Raw genomic sequence first — 20,087 nt, 5'->3', positions numbered from 1 at the left:
GCGGAGGCCTTCCAACTGTTTTTCATGTTGATTCAGAACCCTGTCCAACACCTTCTTTTGTTCGCCCAGTAACTTCTTGGTGTTGTCCTCCACTGTCTTGATGTATGCCTCCAGCTCCTGTAGGTTCATTGTGGCTATTTCACCCTAGTTGCTGCCTTGGGGGCCTGAGCAAGGGCGGGTGGTAAAAATGGAGGCGAACAGAGGGCGCACAGGTGCAAGGCAGCGCAGCGTGCAGTGTACGAACAAGCGCAACACGACACACAGTGCAGCACTGGCGAGAGAGACCACCAACGCGCACAGAGCAGCACGACACAGTGTGTACGAACAGGCGCAGCACGACACACAGGGCAGCGCGGGCGAGAGAGACCACCAGCGCGCAGCGCGAGCAGGGAGGTGGGGGGTGCGCAACGTCACGCCATGAGCAGCGAGCGAGCGAGAGCGAGAGAAAGAAAGAAAGAAAGAAAGCTGTATTAATGTCTACTAGAGGCCGAACTCGACCTATGAAACAAATCAATGTACTACTGTCAATGTCGTCTGAATGTCCAGAAAAAAAAAAGGACAAAATGAACATGAAATAAACTATGAAAGTACTGAGCTAGTGGGGGGGTGTGATGGATGGAGCACTACTACTAGAGGCTCAGTATGCAACCTATATGCGCAGGGTATACAAGAATGCAATGCAGATCTGTCTAGCTCCAACCAGTACCATAATGGGGGTGTAATATGTGATACATAGGCGATGGCGAGGCAAAAATACCTCGAAGCATGATCTCCAGGTGTGAGTGTAAGTGAGCTAGCCGCTCCTGGATATGGTGTTGATGTCGAGCCCATATCTCTGTGATCTCCCTCTGATGTAGTCTGGGAGTCTAGTAGCCTGGTGCTCTCGGTCTCCGTCTGGCTCTGATGTCCGCAGCGCGCTGAAGTGTAACCCCCTCCTGTGTCAGGATAGGCACTGGGATAGATCTCTGGAAGAAATCAGTGCTGTCGCCCACCTCTCCCTGTGGTATGAGTCCGTAGCAGTGTCTCTCTGTGGCGTTGTGTCTCTAGCAAGAACTGGCCAAATCTGCGCTGGTCTGTGGACTCCATGATTTGGCGGAGTGAGGGATGTCCACTGAAGATGGTGGTGTATCTCTCTCTAATATGCTCTGCATCTGCATACATAATGTTCCTCACTCTCAACCTCCTCCTGGCATAGTCTGCATATCCTATCTGCTCTAGGGATCCGTGCTGCCCTACCTGCCTCAATCTCAAGCTGGTGTGATGACACTCTGAGCTGGCCAATCACCACTCGCGCACTGTGAGGCATGTACACATCCATGTATCCAGGTCTCTGTATGAATCCATCCGCTAAGATACGCATAAACTGATCTCTGTAGTATAGCATCTTCGGCGGTAGAGGCTGACTGGCTATAATCCAAGTCTCTTGAGTGTATCGCTGCCATAAATCTTGCCGAAGGACTCTGTTCCTCTCATTGTGAGAGAGCTAGATGTGTGGTGCATGTATATCATACTAGAAAGGTGGCAGGTGATCTATGTCGAGACCATGCTGTGAGCCACTGTATCATATGTGAATACCATGATCTCGTATCTCCACTGTGCAAGCTCCCTGGATGCCTCAAAAGCTCTATGTGAGAGTCGATCTGATGGCATATCTTTGATCCTCTGTATGAACATAGTTGCAAAAAAACGCGTTTCAAACTTTAGGCTACTCGTTTGAAACGTGCAAACGTTTCAAACGTTTGAAACGCGTTTTTTTGCTGGGCCAGTTTTTTTTTATGATAGAAAACGTACGATGCAGTATCTCCTGGCATTTCAGTTTTGAAAGTGACGCTTGAAAGAGACGTTTCCAGCCTTTGAAGTCTTCCAGGTTTGCTTGCACCCCTACCTACGCACCAGTCCTTCTCCCCCGGCCCCTACGCACCGTAGGTAACAGGTTTGTACTAACCCTAAATCCTGATTTTTTCTGATTTTGGACCAAATTTCAGATTTGAAATTTGGGCATTTTTTGCCAGGTTGCCTACATTGGTGCATGCACACCTTGCCTACGCATTTTTTGCCAGGTTGCCTACATTGGGCATTTCTTGCCAGGTTGCCCAAATTTCTTCATTCATTCATCATGCCTCGGGCTAAGGATGCCATGTGGAACCACGTAACTCCTGTGAGCAGATATGGGGGTTCAGGCACAGAAAGGTGGAAATGCAATTTTTGTGCCAAAGTGTCAGGTGGGTCTATTATTAGGGTAAAGGCCCATTTTACAGGAGTAAGAGGGGAAGGCATTGGCCCTTGCAGTCAAGTACCAAGAGAGGTTGTAGCGTCTCTTCAGCAATGGAAGAGAGAACATGAAGCAGCAAAGGGAATTCAGCCTATTGATGATGATGTACAGGATACAGATTCTGTAGGTGATGTGTCCAAAAGAGCTAGGACAGAGGATGATTTGCAGAGTCAAGCAGGTGGGTCTAGCTCCATTCCTGTAGCCCACAGATCTTCATTGCCCACCGTGCCTTCTCTAAAGAGGGCAGGCATTAAAGCAGGCATACAAAAGCAAGCTGTCAAGGAGGCCACACGTGAATTGACAAAGTTGTTTATACAATGCGCTTTGTCATTTCACGTCGTGCGTACTCCTCGTTGGAAGAAGGCCATTAAAGCTATCAGCCGCATTGGGTATGAGTGGGAGGGTCCATCTTATGAGTCCCTTCGCAAAACCCACTTAAGGAAGGAGAAGAAGGCAGTGGAGCTTGAGATGGAGCCTTTGAAGGCAACCTGGCAGAAATATGGATGCACATTGCTTTGTGATGGCTGGACAGACATGAGAAAGAGAAATGTATATAACATTTTGGTGTCCTGTTGTAAGGGCACAATGTTTTTGCGTGCCATTGATGCCTCGGTTCCAGGTACAGTTGTGCTTAGTATGTTGCTTAGTATGTTGTAAGTTGTAACTTGTAACTTCAAACTGGTTATGCTATTAATAATTATATGGGTTTTTGCCATCTATGATCTAATTCTTGATTCCTGAAGACTGCCATGTATCATGTATGATGTATCATGATTCATGTTACATGTATGATCATTGTATGATGTAAATTGTAATCATGTATGATGTATTAAGAATCAGGATTCAGTATGAAATTTGAATCATGGATTCATCATTCATGATGTATCATGATTCATGTATATGAAAGTTGAATGTAGATTTTAGCATTAAACTGTACCAAACATAAATTTATGGACACCCCCCTAAAAAAAACCTGGAAAAAACACCTGAAAAAAAATTTGAAAAAAACTTTTAAAAAACTTTTGGAAATTTGTTTGAAACGTTTTTGAAACGTTTCAAACACGTTTCAAAAACGCGTTTCAAAAAACGTGTGGCAACTATGTGTATGAAGCAGCAGATCGTCTAGAAGAGAGCGTCTACTAGAATAGGAGGTGCAGCAAACTCCATCCGGACAATGTCATGTGGGACGGAGGGTTTGCTACGGATCATCCGTGAGAGCATGAGAATCTGAGGCCTCTCTATCTGAGACCATGTGGAGGTCGCGAGCCCAGGTGCCCATACTGCTGCAACATACATCAAAGCAGGGGTGACTAGTGTGTCAAACAACCACCCCTTCCTGCGGGGCTCCTGGAAGTGTGCCTGGTGACACTCTCTCTCTAGCATGGCCAGAGCTGCATACCCTCGTGTGAGTCTATCCCTGGCTGCCTGTGCCATACCATAGTAAATCTTCCTGGCGGAGTCGTAAATCCTGGCGGAGTCGTAAATGTAATCCCCAGGTACACATATGAGTCTACCACCTCTACCTGTCCTCCTGCTAGTGTGAAGATGGCCTGTCGTCGAACCGGCCCTGAGGTGTGGAAAATCATGGCCTTGGTTTTCCCAAGGTTCATAGTAAGCCCCCTCTGTGTGCAGATGTCATCGCGAGTGCATGGAGATGGTGCTGTAATCCCATCCGCGACTCAGAGACCAGAATAATATCATCTGCATATAGCATAATGTGGACTATGGTACCTGAGATGTCTACCCCGTCCCCACCACCGTGACCAATGAAGTCAGCCACCTCATCAATGTATAGCCCAAATAGTGTAGGAGAGAGTGGGCATCCTTGCTTCACACCTATGGTGCTGGCAATAACATCACATAGCCCCTTGGGGCATCGTATGCGCCCGAGGACCTGCTCATATAAAGCATAGATGCCCCAAACCATCTCTGATGGGATCCCCAATGACGGTAGGCACTAGAAGAGTCTCTCTTGTGGCACCGTGTCAAATGCTTTGCGGAAATCCACAAAGCAACAGTATAATCTCTTCTCCCGCGCCCTAGCCTAGTCAATCAGACATCTCAGAGTGAATATATGGTCAATAGTGGAGAAAGCTCATCGGAATCCAGCCTGCCCTGGTGCTCGCAGTCCCTCCTTCTTTGCATATGAGCTCAACTCTGCCTCGAGCACTGCGCCATAAAGTTTGGCCAATGTATGACCGATCATCATAGTCCTGTAGTAGCTGGGGTCTAGCATGTCTCCCGCTTTGTGGAGAGGCACGATGGTGTGCATAGTCCACTCAGCTGGTAAGCCCTCCACTAGTGTCCTATTAAAGAGGTGAGCAACAAAGGGTCCCAGTGTAAGAGAGAAAGAAAGAAAGAAAGAAAGCTGTATTAACGTCTACTAGAGGCCGAACTCGACCTATGAGACAAATCAATGTACAACTGTCAATGTCTTCTGGATGTCCAAAAAAAAAAAGGACAAAATGAACATGAAATAAACTATGAAAGTACTGAGCTAGTGGGGGGATGTGATGGATGGAGCACTACTGCTAGAGGCTCAGTATGCAACCTATATGCGTAGGGTATACAAGAATGAAATGCAGATCTGTCTAGCTCCAACCAGTACCATAATGGGAGTGTAATATGTGATACATAGGCGATGGCGAGGCAAAAATACCTCGGAGCATAATCTTCGGGTGTGAGTGTAAGTGAGCTAGCCGCTCCTGGATATGGTGCTGATGTTGAGCCCGTATCTCTGTGATCTCCCTCTAATGTAGTCCGGGAGTCTGGTAGCCTGGTGCTCTCGGTCTCCGTCTGGCTCGGAGGTCCGCAGCGCGCTGAAGTGTAGCCCCCTCCTGTGGCAGGGTAGGCACTGGGATAGATCTCTGGAAGAAATCAATGAGTTGGAGCTGTCGCCCACCTCTCCCTGTGGTATGAGTCCGTATCAATGTCTCTCTGTGGCACTGTGTCTCTAACAAGAACTGGCCAAATCTGCGCTGATCTACATCTCTCTCTAATGACACTATATGCTCTGCATCTGCATACATAATGTTCCTCACTCTCAACCTCCTCCTGGCATAGTCTGCATATCCTCTCTGCTCTAGGGATCCGTGCTGCCCTATCTGACTCAATCTCAAGCTGACACTCTCAGCTGGCCAATCGCCACTCGGGCACTGTGAGGCATGTACACATCCATGTATCCAGGTCTCTGTATGAATCCATCCGCTAAGATACGCATAAACTGATCTCTGTAGTATAGCATCTTCGGCGGTAGAGGCTGACTGGCGGTAGAGGCTGACTGGCTGTAATCCAAGTCTCTTGAGTGTATCGCTACCATAAATCCTGCCGAAGGACTCTGTTCCTCTCACTGTGAGAGAGCTGGATGTATGGTGCATGTATATCATACTGGAAAGGAGGTGGCAGGTGATCTATGTCAAACCATGCTGAGTGAGCCACTGTATCATCTGTGAATACCATGATCTCCTATCTCCACTCTCTGAGAGCTGCCTGGACGCCTCAAAAGCTCTATGTGAGAGTCAATCTAATGGCTCTTGTGGCACCATGTCAAATGCTTTGCGGAAATCCACAAAGCAGTAATATAATCTCTTCTCCCGCGCCCTAGCCTGGTCAATCAGACATCTCAGAGTGAATATATGGTCAATAGTGGAGAAAGCTCGTCGGAATCCAGCCTGGCAGTTACTCTTCAAGCAAGAGCTACAGGAGCGCCTACAGGTGGTAGCACGTGACTAGGAGGCTAGATACATGTGGATTAGACTGCAGCTCTCAGCAGACAGGGTGTTATACATTGCTCTATGCTACTTCTCTCCTAGAGGATCGAGATATGCCATGACAGTAGAGGAGGAGAGTAGAGGGGAGGAGGAGGACACAGGGCCATTGGGAGAGTCACCATATGCAGCCCTTTCAGATGAGATCATACACTACTCCAACCTAGGGGAAGTCCTCCTTATGGGGGACTTCAATGCACGGACACAGAGCCGACAGTGCGACATTTATGATTTCGAGCACCCCGATGTGATGCACACACTAGAGGTGGAGGACACGGGAGCTTTTAGGGTGTCAGAGGACATGGGGCCAGATTACACCAGATATGGTCATCACTTACTTACACCATCTCGTTTTTTATAACGGGATGAGACAGTGGCAAGATTCAGGAGCACTGACATGCTTTCCACGATCACGGGGGGGGATGGTGAAAGATATGGTCATCACTTACTTGAGCTGGGAGCGCAACACCATCTCGTTTTTTTTAACAGGATGAGACAGTGGCAAGATTCAGGAGCACTGACATGCTTTCCACGAGCACTGACATGCTTTCCACGATCACGGGGAGGTGGTAGGTCGGGACTCCTGTGGCTGTGGTATGGGCGGCTGCTGAGGGTACGTGTGATCCGCACCAATAGGACAGGGGGGGATGGTGAAAGATGTCACTGCCTGTGTGGTCTCCATGGACCCCATGATGTAGTCCACTGTGCTACCCCCCCTGATCGTGGAAAGCATGTCAGTGCTCCTGAATCTTGCCACTGTCTCATCCTGTTAAAAAAAACGAGATGGTGTTGCGCTCCCAGCTCAAGTAAGTGATGACCATATCTGGTGTTATCTGGCCCCATGTCCTCTCACACCCTACAAGCTCCCGTGTCCTCCACCTCTGGTGTGTGCATCACATCGGGGTGCTCAAAATCATAAATGTCGCACTGTCGGCTCTGTGTCCGTGCATTGAAGTCCCCCATAAGGAGGACTTCCCCCAGGTTGGAGTAGTGTATGATCTCATCTGAAAGGGCTGCATATGGTGACTCTCCCAATGGCCCTGTGTCCTCCTCCTCCCCTCTACTCTCCTCTTCTGCTGTCATGGCATATCTCGACCCTTTAGGAGAGAAGTAGCATAGAGCAATGTATAACACCCTGTCTGCTAAGAGCTGCAGTCTAATCCACATGTATCTAGCCTCCTGGTCACGTGCTACCACCTGTAGGCGCTCCTGTAGCTCTCGCTTGAAGAGTACTGCTATACCTCCAGATCCTCTCGATGTGCTCTGCTTTATTTAATAGAAGGGGGAAGGGAGGAGGGGGGGAAAGAGGGTAAAAGGCTTGTCTTTACACAAAGGCAACAGTTCTGTTCTCACAAAAGAGTTAATATCAGGACCCAACGATGGCCAAGAGATTTACATCGCATGGAAGTGGAAGAGCCCCCTTGAGTTATGTGCAAATCTAGTATAAGTAGTCCGATCAGTCAGACAGTCCTCTTTAAGTTGATTGGGTTTTAATGTAAAAGAATGGCCCTTTGACCTACCAGGACATTAGTACATGTGAGCATTATTTTTTTAGAATTTTTATCATAGTACACCAAGTTCCGAATTTTCAATAGCCTTTCAGAAAATCTTGCATATTCCGCATCAAAAAGAAAAGGTTTTGGGAGACAGCAAACCTCAGCTCTGAGAGAGTGGAAGTAGCCATTGACAGCATGCTTTGAGGCCGAATAGATAGTTTGCGCAGGTGAAGGAATCTTTCCGGCAACACTGCTGACCTGAAAACCGGTGACAAGAAGTACTTAAATTATATATCCCAAAAACATCAAAAACTTGCCAGAAATGATGAAGCAGATCAGCATTCATCACATATCTCGAATCACAGAGCCTGTCGAGGTAGTAATGCCTTCAACAACAGAAAGAAAACATAAAAGAATCCAGAGAGCATACCAACACGATATTGCCACCACCTCTACTAATCATGGATGGGACGAGGAAACGTGTTAGGTGGATCGTCCCCATGACATTGATATCAAAAGTAGCCTGTCTTCAAAGAGCCTCCATCAAAAAGAATGGAACCATCACGTATGCATGAACATGTGTGAGTGCCTGCCTGCCTGCGTGTGAGTGCATCAATGTGCCAGATCATGTAGCTGGAAAAATGCTCAAATTAATGAATCCGATTCATTTCAGAATCATTCCATTGCATATTATTCCATTTCAGTGATTTACTTTTGCTTTTAAAATATCAATTGAGAGGGTGATGGTGTACCTTCAAGAACTCTTCGCTTGCATCTAAAGCTGCCATTTTCTACAACAATGAAATGCACAAGGAAGCAATTAATTAGACTTATATGACATGATGCACAAGAGAACGTGAAACGAAGAGAAAGGAAGGTTTTATTTACCTCTACAAAAGACCCAAGGGGTCAATGAGACCAAAAGTAGTACATGTGAACTGTGAGCAATCGTATGCGTTAACAAGGCAACAAAAAGAAAAACTAGGTAACCAAAACAGAACCCACGTACTACATGAATCCTGCATTTACAATGGAAACAACCCAACCAATCACGCGGTATCCTCATGAAGAGCTGAATAGGTGGTGTCATTATCAGCCTCCCATGGCAAAGCCGCTCTATGGTGCTGGCAGCTGCAGTATGTCCCTGATCTGAAGCAGGCAAGAAGAGGGTCTAGATCTTGAGGCTTGGGGGTGTCTAGCTCTCTGAAGAATTTGTGCTCTCTACATGTCTGATAACAGGGTGTACTCTCCTGCAGCGGTTGGTGAGGGCTCCCAATAACTGGTTGTGCATCCAAAAAAGCTAGCTGTCACCAGGTGAGGGCCAAAGAAATCAATGACAGTAGTTTGAGTGGTGTGACATGTCATGGAGTGTCTACATCCTGGCCTGTAGCCTTATTCGAGCCTCTAGGTGGTGACACATGTCTAATCTCTATAAACTTGCAACAAAGGACCAAAATCCTCTCTGAAGAAGCAACGGAATCTCCCTGGTACCTCATAATATGATGGGTTTCTGAACAAGTAGTGCTCCTCTGTCTCTACCCCACTGTAATGCATCACTTACGACAAAGGGCCAAAACCCTCTCTGAAGCAGCAATGGAATCTCCCACGTATCTCATAATATGATGGGTATCTAAACAAGTGGTGCTCCTCTGTCTCTTATCTCCCCCACTGTGCATAATCTGCAAATGTGCTCCCCCCACAGAATACCCCCTGCTCTTCCTGTCTCAATTCAAAGGCAATAATACCCTCAATTGGCCAATGGCAATCCTAATGGCATGACACAAAAAGTGCTCTTTATAGAACTAGAGTTTTATGGGGAGCATTAGCGCAGACAGCCATGTCCCATCCAAATGAAGGCTAGGCGGATGATACAGTGGATCTCTTGGTGTGAGCCAGCAGAGACGGGCATCCAAGGTGTGCGCAGAGAGGGGGGGGGGGGTGTGAGAGAGAGAGAGAGAGAGAGAGATGAAATGAAATGAAATGATATATTAACATCTCTAAGAGACCATAATGGCCTATGAGACCAAAACTAAGAGTACATCTAAAGTTGGTCTCTCATCAAAGAGAACAACCAAATGAAATTGCAAAGTACAATAAACTGACTATCTTACCGTTATAAGAACTGTAAGTAAGACTCCTAGATGATACTGAGTAGAAAATACTGGAAAATGTATATCAAGTAGATCCATGTATGGTGATCAGTTGAAGTGTTGCCCTCTCCTCAGATCAAGTATCTCCGCCATGGGGCTGTCTAGAATGGAGAGGTCGTAGAAGCAAGGTAGGCGCCTCCGATGCCAAGCAATAATGGCTCTGATCTGGCGATGGTGAGGATGCCGTGGTCGGGATCCTGGTGGGCGTGGCCGACGAGCACGACATAAGACAATTGCTCTATCAGTGGTGACTCCCAGGAGTGTGGCTGGTGCCCTGATGGTGGGAATGGATAATGTTGACCCTATGATGGGCATGAATGTTGGGGGCAGCAATCTTGCGAAGCCACTTCCATATGATAATCTAACACCTATGGGAAAGGCGAAGGATTATAAGGAAGGGGGAGCTGCTGTGAAGTTTGATACATTCAGTGGAGCCAAAGATAAATTAAAAGCACTTACCTTTTTACAGCAGTTTGATGCTGCTTTTTCTGGTGGGAATTACACAGAGTCCTCTAAGGTGAGGAAAGCTGCCACTTTTCTCAAAGGCAATGCTTTGCAGTGGTGGTCTACTCTTCTTCTGCAGGGCATAGCACCCACTACTTGGGTACAATTTAAACAGGTGTTCTCTTCCCTATGGCTCACATCTACATTTGAGGTGGATGTTATGACTGCATGGCACAAGTTGGATGCTTCAAAATGTGAAAATTTGGAAGATTATAATAAGAAGTTTTGGGAAGCTTTACTCCCAGTGACTTCTTACCGTGTAGTGCCTTTGTCTGAGCAGGTAGAGAAGTATTGTTGTGGGCTGCCCAAAGAGGTGCGTGATTATTGTATCAAGACTCGAGTAACGAACATGTCACAGATGATAGAGAATGCTATGACTGTTGACAGCTAATGCGTTACTCACTGGGGGTTCATCTGGGTTTAAAGGAAGTAAGAACTCGAGCAAGAAAGCTGAAAAATTTGGGCATGCTTCTCGTGATGCTAAAGGGTCTTCAGAGACGAGGTATAAGAAGTTGCCAATGCCCAAGAGAACTTCTGAGGAGAGACAGGCTTTGAGAGATGCTCGGAAATGTTTTTACTGTACTGAAGAGGGACATATGTCATTTAATTGTCCCAAGAGAAAGTCCCAAAAGGACTCTGACAATAAAGGAGAGCCCAAGTCAAAGAAACCAAAACCTTCTGTAGGGTTAGTTCCTGATCTTGTGGGGGAACAGCCAGGTGGTGAAGAGACAGAGTTGTGCAGGGCATGGGGCAAAGTGAGAGATCAGAATGCCTTGATATTCTTTGACACAAGTGCTAGAGCCAACTTTATTTCACCGGATTTGGCTAGCCGATTGGGGATTCGTGCAGAGGAGATGGGGCCGTTATTTGAGGCTAACATGGCTTGTCCAGGGTATGCAGAACCCGTTACTCCTATCATTGGGAAGCTCAGGCTTCATTTGCAAGGTTATGTGGACAGCGAAGGTTTTTTCATCATGCCTCTGGATGGCTGTGATGTTTTGTTGGGAATGCCATGGTGCCACAGAGTACATGCGGTGGTGGATACTTACAATAGGAAAATCACTCTGACTCATAGAGGGAAAGAACATGTTTTGGATGTAAAACTCAAAGGGGAATCTGTTCCTATTGTATCTGCTTCGGCAATTTCATCAGTAATGAAAAAGCATCTTTCTGCGTACTTGATTTATGTAAAGGATGCACAAGATGATGAGTCTAAGTCTAATTCGTCTAAGGACAGGACTGATTTCTTATGTGGGTTCCAAGATTGTTTTTCCGAGTCATTGCTAGGAGAACTTCCTCCTGAGAGGCCAGAAGATCATGCCATTGATCTAATTCCTGGTAGTACTCCACCAAATAGACCGCCGTACCGTGTTAGTGCAACGCCCAACAGGAAGAGATTATGAGTCAGGTACAGGAGCTTTTGAATAAAGGGTTGATACAGCCTAGCTCATCACCCTTTTGCTCACCTGTACTCTTAGGGCAAAAGAAGGACGGTTCTTGGCGCATGTGTATTGACTACAGGGCGCTGAACAAGAATACCATCAAGAATCGATTCCCCATACCGAGGATCGATGACATTTTGGACCACTTACAGGACTCCACAGTTTTTAGTCGCATTGACTTGAAAAGCGGGTACCATCAGATACGTATTAGACCCGAGGATGTGCATAAGACAGCATTCCGAACTACGTTTGGATTGTATGAGTTCTTGGTTATGCCCTTTGGTTTGACAAATGCACCTGCCACATTTAACAGAATGATGGACAAGATTTTCAGGCCTCATAGAGCGTTTGTGGGCACATTCTTTGATGATATGATTGTGCATTCACAAACTGAGGAAGAGCATAGAAGGCATATGGCCATTGTGTTTGTAGAACTCAGGAACCATAGGCTGGTTGTTAATGGCAAGAAGAGTGAGTTTTTCTTGCAAGAGGTACATTTCTTGGGGCATATTGTCTAAGCATGGAGTCCGTATGGATCCCGCGAAGGTGGAAGCAATTCTTAACTGGCCAGATTTGAGGACCGTGCATGATGTACGTAGCTTTTTGGGATTGTGTTCCTATTACAAGCGGTACATACGGTACTTTGCTGAAATTGCTTCGCCCCTTCATGCCTTAACAAAGAAGGCAACTCCGTTTAGATGGGCTGATCGGGAAATTACAGCATTCAAAAAGCTCAAAGAAAAGCTTACCTCGGATCCAGTATTGGTGTTACTCGACCTCCGAAAGGCTTTTGTTGTCCAGTGTGATGCATGCGGAAATAGCATTGGGGCAGTTCTCATGCAGGAGGGACATGTGATCGCCTATGAGAGTAGAATATTGCAAGATGCCGAGAAGCATTTACAGGTTTATGAGAAAGAGATGTTGGCTATAATTCACGCTCTTTCTACATGGAAACACTACTTGCTTGGGGCTGATTTCACTGTGCGGACAGATCATCAGACCTTGCGTTATTTCCTCACGCAAACTAAGCTTTCAGAGAAGCATATGCGTTGGGCAAACTTTTTGTCTATGTTCCACTTTCAGATTGTGCATGTGGAAGGCAAAAAGAATGTAGTGGCAGATGCTTTGTCACGCAAGCCACAGGTCTCTGCAGTTTCACTTGCTTATCATCATGAGCTTGATGAAATGAAAGAGCAGTATGCCCATGATGAGCACTTTGGCAGGTTGTATGATCAGATGTCTGAGGGTCAGCGGCATGAGCACTATACTCTCAGAGATGGATTTTTATTGATGCATGGCAGACTGTGAGTTACCAAGCCATTGCGACTCAAGGTTATGATTGAAAGTCATGCTCCACCGTACGCAAGTCATCGAGGTATTGACGCCACGGTAAAAGCAGTGGAGACTTTCTTTTATTGGCCAACCTTGAGAAGAGATGTTGATGCCTTTGTGAGGCAATGCATCGTATGTCAGAAGGTAAAGTTTGACCGTCAAAAGACACCAGGGTTATTACAGCCTTTACCTATTCCAGATAGACCTTGGGAGAGCATTGCCATGGATTTTATATTTGATCTTCCACAGACACAAACGGGCAATGATGGCATTCGGACTATCATATGCAGGTTCAGTAAGCATGCTCATTTCATTCCCGTGCGTAAAACGATCAAAGTGGATCATATGGTGAAGTTGTTCATGGCGAACATCTTCAGGTATCATGGCTTGCCTACGTCTATCATTAGTGACCGTGATCCACGGATGACGAGTTTGTTCTGGAGAGGGTTGTTTGACAACATGGGTACAACTCTCAAGTTTTCATCGTCATTTCATCCACAAACAGATGGTCAGTCGGCAGAGGCTAACTCTACAATGTTGGATCTTCTTAAGTGTTATGTGTCAGAGCACAAGCAACAATGGGAAAAGTATCTTCCTTTGGTGGAGTTTGCATATAATAACACCGTTCATACCTCGACAGGCAAGGCGCCTTTTGAGATTGTGGAAGGAGGGAAGAAGGTACCACCCATTTTGCATACAAAGGATAAGATCTTTGAGGCTGATCAGTATGTGGAGAGTATGGATGAAGCTTATCAGAGAGTTAAGTTGGCACTTCAGAAAACTCAACAGAAGCAAAAGAAAGCCGCAGACCGTCACAGACGTGATTTAGAGTTTGCATTGGGTGATTGGGTTCTTTTGCGCTTTGAAAAGGCTAGACTCAAGAAGATGAAGGGTAAAGAGCACTTATTCCCTAAGTTGAGCATGCGTTATTATGGGCCTTTTCAGGTATTGGAAAAGATTGGTGAGGTAGTCTATCGTTTGAAGCTACCAGATCACTGGAGGATTCACAATGCTTTTCACGTGAGTCTCCTTAGACCTTTCCGTGGGGATGTGCCTGAGGATGTATCAGATGAGGCTCAGCCAGAAGTTGAGGAACTTGATGAGATTCTTATTCCAGAGCAGATACTGGCGCATAAGGAAAGAAAGGTACGAGGTAAAGTTTCCCGTCGCTATCTTGTGAAGTTTAAGAACTATTCACCGATGGATGCGAAGTGGATGGAGGAAGGTGACTTAACAGATTCACCTCAGGTTTTGCAGCTTTATCTCGATGCCTTTGAGTTAGAGCCGACTCTTGTTGTGGCTCATTCAGGTTCAGCAGAGCATGGGTCTGGAGCATTGCCTGATGCTCAAGAGGGGGGTAGCACCTCCACTCCCTTGATACAGACAGGCTCAGATGACATCTAGAAGTCGCTTGGTGCAGTTTTTATCTCACCCGAAGGTACTGATGGCTGACAGTACATCTGTTTATGGGACTTCTATGATATATGTGTACTAGTCACATGGGATATTGTGGTTGTGTATGGTTCACAGTGGTATACAACTTGGACTACTACTACGCCATTGGTTTGCAGTGAATGTTGATACATGTGCATGGCTTAGAGAGATTGGGACGCTGATCTTGCCATATTGCATATTTCACTTTGGATATTTTGTTGTATCACCAAAATGCAATCGAGGACGCTTGCCATTTTTCAAGAGGGGGGTATGTCATGGCCTTGTGAAAATGGAACAGCACAAGTGTGGGCATGGTGGTTGCTGAGCAAAAATATTAAAAGATTCACATTTGGGGTGCCCGGACAAATGAAATGATGTGTGGACACTTCAGATGTGAAAGGGGGGACCAAGACATTAATGTTTTTAATGTTTTATTGATGGTTGCCCCTAGGCCTTAGTGGCCCCTAGGGAACTTTAATATTTATTAAAGTTGGGGCCCTAGGATAAGTTTGAAGAGAGGCCACTCCACTTTTGGAGTTGCATGCCTCTCTCACCTCTCTCTCTCTCTCTTGCTTTTGGGGAGTCGTGTAGGCTCAAGCGTGGAGAAAAAGAAAGGAAGCAACGTCGACTGCTGGCTGTGGGTTTTTGCTGCTGTTTTCTGTGCAAACCTGCCCGTACAGTCCACGTGTACATGTGTACGGCTGCTGCAGGACAGGCGGCTGTTTTCTCTGCTGCAGATTCTTCTGCCGGTACAGGCGGCGCTGACAGGCTGAGCAGGTACAAGTGTTGTGGGTTCTGACAGAAGGTGTACAGTAGGTACAATCGTACGGCCAGCAGGTACAGGTGGCTGTACGACTGCTGTCAGGTGGCTGCGCTGTAGGTACAGACCTGTACCATCAGGTACAGTCGGGTACAGCAGGTGCATAAGTGGACTCAGGCAACAGTAGCACAGTCCGTACAGTTTTGTACGGACAGATTGAGTAAGGTGTGCAGAGGCTATACGGACAGGAACAGTACTGAATTGCTGGTTTGTACAGGCAGGAACAGCACCTACAGTTGCAAACAAAGCTTTTCCAGAGCTTGGTTGGTGCGATAGTCAAGTGGTTGCAGGGGAAACAATACAGACAGTCGTTGTCAAGTGCAGACTGGTACGAACTGTTCACAGGTGCAGAACCACGTACTAACTTGGTAAGCTCTGAACTTGTTCATCTGTCTTTCTGCTTATGTCTGCTGCAGAGTTGTGCTATCTGGCCCCTTGTGAGAGGAGGGGTATGGCAGATTGAAAAGGGTGGAAACAAAGATTGGACAGTGAATGTATGTTTGTGCTGAGTTGTTGAATCATGTGCATGAGATATGCCAGATGTATGCTCAAGGCTGTCCTGCTGAATGGTCTTGGCTAATCAGAGGGAAGCACAGAGTGTTGCTGTGAGACACAGATCTGTGTGTGTGAATCCTCTGTGCTAAGAGGTATTGTGGACTGCCAGATTGGACATACAGGTGTATTCTCTTGGCTGGTTTTATTGTACTCAGCCTTAAATATTTTTGAATTTGAATAAAGAAATACCGCAAGGGACGCCAAGCTTTGGGGCCAACAGGTGTCGTTCTATTTTCAGATTTGGGGCACTCTAGCTCCAGTCAAATTTGTTTTCATATCTGGACTACAAGTGGAAGGGTGACTGCTAGTCTACCGCACTTCGGTTTCTACCAGAGGCCGGTTTCAGTAGCATTTATTTGCTTGACAAACTTGACACTTGAGAACATAATCTTCTACATACCCTTTCATCTTCGGCCAATAAAAAGTGTGTTTCACTAACGATAATGTCCTGTGTACCCCAGGGTGTCCAGCAAAAGAGGCGTCGTGACACTACTTAAGAATCTTGGACCTAATGTCCGGGACCTGTGGTACACAAATTTTGTCATTACGGATAGTAAATCATTCCGAATCGGAGGCCAACTGTCCGACTGCTGCACGACTTCGCCTGCGAGCTCCGCCTCCCCCCCCCCCCCCCCCCCCCCGCTGCTTCTCGCCGTCGCGTCCCCCTCTCCCCCCCCCCCGCCAGTCCCCCGCATTCTCCTCCGTCCTCTCCCCCGCCTCCTTCATTGCGCCCTTCCTCGCCTTTTCTCCCCCGCCTTCTGCCTCGCATCCTCCCCCGCCTCCTTCCTCGTTACCTCCCCCGCCTTCTTTCCCCCCCGCCTTATCCTCCTCCGCCTCCTTCTTCGCTGCCTCTCCCGCCATCCCCCCCCCCCCGCTTGCTTCCTTCCCCCGACTTCTCTTCCCCCGCCTCTCTACCCCCCTCGCCTTCGTCTCCTCCGCCTCTCTTCTCTCCCCCGCCACCTCTCCCCCCTCCGCTGCGCGTTTTTTGTTTTTTGTTTTTTGTTTTTTGTTTTGTTTTTTCCCCCCCCCCCCCCTCCGCCTTCTCCCTCTCCTCCCCTTCCGTCTCGCCCCTCCCCCCACCGCTAGCTCCCTCCCGCCTCAGCTCCCCCCTCCCCCCCCCCCCCCCCGCCCCCGCTATCCTGTAGCCCTCCGCCTCTCCTTTTCCTCGCAGGGCTGTGTCCCTCCCGTTGGTGACCCCGGTTTCTGGCCTTTTCCCTCTGGAGGACTCCATGGAAGCCGCTCCGACTACCCCTGCCGATTCCGGTCTCCGTCTGGAGTTTACAGCTGAAGATCTTCAGTTGTTTGTTTCCACAGTATCCGCTCTTGAGGCCTCCTCCTTGGTCTGCAAGATAGTGGGTAGCCGTCCGATGCGGAGAGAGCTTCGCGACCTTCCGCAAGGCAACCTTGTTGGCGTGCCCGCCAAGATCGTCAGCGTAGATTTTTTGGGACGTGGCTACTACCAGGTGGATTTCGAGTCCCCCCAGGCAGCTCAGATGGTGCTGGCTCGGAGCCCCATTGCCCTCCGCTCATCCCAGGCGTTCCTGGCGCGATGGACTCATGGTTTCGACCCCGCTTCTGACCCGCTAGCAGGCGCGACAGGTTTCCCCGTCACTATCTGCTTTCCTGGACTCCGTAGGGAGTACTTGCCCCTCTTGTCATCCATTGGCAAGGCGTTCGGACAGGTGGTGGAGACGCCTCAGACAGCGGCTTCAGTGATTGCTCGGGCAGCAGGACTCCCGGCCATTCGTGTTGTGGTTCCGTCACCGGAGTCCCTCCCGAAGACGATCCTCCTCCCTTGTCTTTCTGGAGGACATCTGATACAGCGCGTGGAGTATTCAGGCCTCCCCGGCCAGTGTTACACATGTCGGGAGATGGGCCATCTCGCACGCGCCTGTCCCCGCAAGGGGGTTCATCCTTCACGCTATGCCGCCTCTGGACCCCTTGCAGGAGACCCGAGTGGTGGCCATCCACCTCAGAGACCGGACATCCCTGGCTCGCCACAGCAGGCGCCATCATCTGACGAGCAGGCCCCGGCGGAGGATGCCGCGCAGACCCAGGAGGCTGGCGGATGGCAGGAGGTTCGCCGGCGGAAACGCCCGGCCCGCAGGGACCGTCGCAGACGCCAGCAGGCAGCACAGGCGACTCCGGCTGGCGTACAGGCACCTACCCGCACTTATGCTCCAGTCAGGGATAGGCGGCCAGCAGGTCCCACCCCGATGGACGAGGATTCAAACTCAGTGCCCGTTGGAGGCCGCTGGTGGAGCCTCCCATGTGGAGACCCCGCTCCCGCCTCCCCCCGCGGGGGGCCCCGCCCCCTCCTTGGAGCAGATTCCTGAGGATCCCGAGCCGCACTCTGCGACCCCCGGCTCCCCTTCCCCTCACCCGGAGAGCACTCCTTCCACCCCCCCCCAGCCCCCCCCCTCCCGCCTCCCCCGACGGCCCCCCCTGACACCTATCCTCTGGCAGATGCCTCTCCATCCTCTCCTCGCTCTCCCCCCTCCTCGCCGCGAGCCCCCATCCCTCCCTCGGCCTCTCCAGGATACTTCGCCAGACCACCCACTGCCCCGGGGCAGCGCAGCTGGGTAGGCCAGAGTTCAGTCCAGCGGCTGTTCCACCGCCACTCCGGGCCGGTGGAGATGGCGATCCTAGCTTCGCCCGCCACAGAGTTCTCTCCAGCCTCCCCTGGGGGGCCCCCGCGACAGAGTGATGGGGCTACCAGTGGATTACGGTTTTTTCAGGTGCCTCCAGCTGGATGCTGGCCCGTTCGAGACACTGGTCGCGCCCTTGCGAGTTTGCGTGGTGTGCCATCCCTCTCGTTCTCCTTCAGTGGTGAGCAGCATGGTGGCCTTCTCCTTTCCTCTCAGTGTTGCCCCAGACACAGCATGGGATTGCAACTCTGTAGAGGAAGTTTTGCGTGATCAGATACTGGAGTTTTCTCACCACTTCAGCGACTTGGGGCTCACGGACCTACTGCAGACCCGATTACACTCAGCCCGCATGAGCTTGTTTGGTATAGGAGATTGGCGGGCGGATCCGGTCCACACCTCAATTGAGGCGGTGCTACTGATTCTCCTCCATGCCGCCCCGAGGGTGCAGCCGACCTTTAGATACATATATGCAGAGGATTGGTCTCACGCCTATGCCCTGGACAGGGCGAAGGCGGAGTGGGGCTGGACACAAAGACAGGTCACCCTTTTTTTGGAGAGACTCCGCACCCGGACAGACAGTGACTATTCTCCCTCCAAGCCGGCGCCCAAGACTCACAGAGTGGAGGGCAGATCATCCGGGCCGGCTGAGAGGGGTGAGCCAGTGGCGGCTGCTTCACTTGCCATAGCTCATCCATGAGGATCCTCTCATGGAACATCCAGGGTCTCGGTGGACATCGCTGCTACATTGGTCGGGGCAGACTTCGCCAGGAGATCCAGAGGGCTCTCGTTGGAGGACCCATAGATATCCTTTTCATCCAGGAGCACCACCTTTCTGCCGGGCGTACCCGCACCTGCAGGAAGATCTTGCCAGGCAGGAGTCACACTTTTTGGTCACCGGCATATGGCTCCCAGGGGAACCAGGGTGGAGCATGCATCTCAGTCAGCGAGCAGCTTCTATCCGAGGTTGTGGACTCTGGCACTCTGGTCCAGGGTCGAGCGCAGTGGATCATCCTTCGGGTTGGGGAAGACCGCATTGGCTTCCTCAACTTCTACGCCCCTAATGGGGCGACCGGGAGAGCCGAGTTCTGGAGCACCATTAGGCAGTCCCTCCCCTTGGCAGACCACTGGTGCCTAGGAGGGGATTGCAACATGCTGGAGGATGCAGAGGACAGGATGGGGGGCAGCCAGGAGACCATTCATGGGCCGGAGCTCGCTGCCTGGGAGGAACTAGTGCTGCAGGTGAGAGGCCAGGATCCGTGGACTCTCCCGGAGTTTGGCAGGTTGCAGGGGAGTCTATCTTTTTCGCGCTCGGATAGACGGGCCACAGGAGTTAACCTTTCCCGCATCGACAGGTTTTACATTGATGAGTGGGCTTGTGATAGAGGTGGCACTGTGGGCATACTTGCAGGCTCCTCGTTTTCAGACCACTTTCCAGTGCTTCTCCAGATCGAGGACCCTACGAGAGGAGAGCGGGGCCAGAGCGTCCGGATTCCAGATTGTCTCATAGAGGAGCCCGAGATTGCGATCAGAGTTGAGCAGGTCTGGCAGGAGCTGCAGTTCAGGAGAGGAACGGCAGCCAGCGATCTTGCCAATGGCTTGCAGGAGATCAGTCGGATGCTCAGACAGGCTGCCTTGGACCGTCTGGAGGCCTTCAGAGAGCAGGAGAG

At 49.4% G+C, this 20,087-nt stretch overlaps 1 protein-coding gene across 2 annotated transcripts in view; it reads right to left on the bottom strand.

Annotated features, from left to right (window-relative positions):
* LOC147638612 (NAD(P)-binding Rossmann-fold superfamily protein) overlaps nucleotides 1-20,087 on the bottom strand; it is a 55,709-nt gene that overhangs the window by 15,485 nt on the left and 20,137 nt on the right. For both annotated transcript variants that reach the window (XM_086798532.1, XM_086798533.1), the window contains exons 6-8: nucleotides 8,288-8,326; nucleotides 7,966-8,058; nucleotides 7,695-7,793 (exon numbers count right to left, since the gene is read on the bottom strand). In XM_086798532.1, coding sequence (XP_086654658.1) covers nucleotides 7,695-7,793; nucleotides 7,966-8,058; nucleotides 8,288-8,326 — 231 coding nt within the window. The remainder of the gene's footprint in view (nucleotides 1-7,694; nucleotides 7,794-7,965; nucleotides 8,059-8,287; nucleotides 8,327-20,087) is intronic.

This window comes from Cibotium barometz, chromosome 5 (assembly GCF_041138505.1).
Source record: "Cibotium barometz isolate CiBa-2024 chromosome 5, ASM4113850v1, whole genome shotgun sequence".
NCBI lineage: Eukaryota > Viridiplantae > Streptophyta > Polypodiopsida > Cyatheales > Cibotiaceae > Cibotium > Cibotium barometz.
The sequence above is the reverse complement of the archived record's forward strand: the minus strand, read 5'-3'. Positions and strand labels throughout refer to the sequence as shown.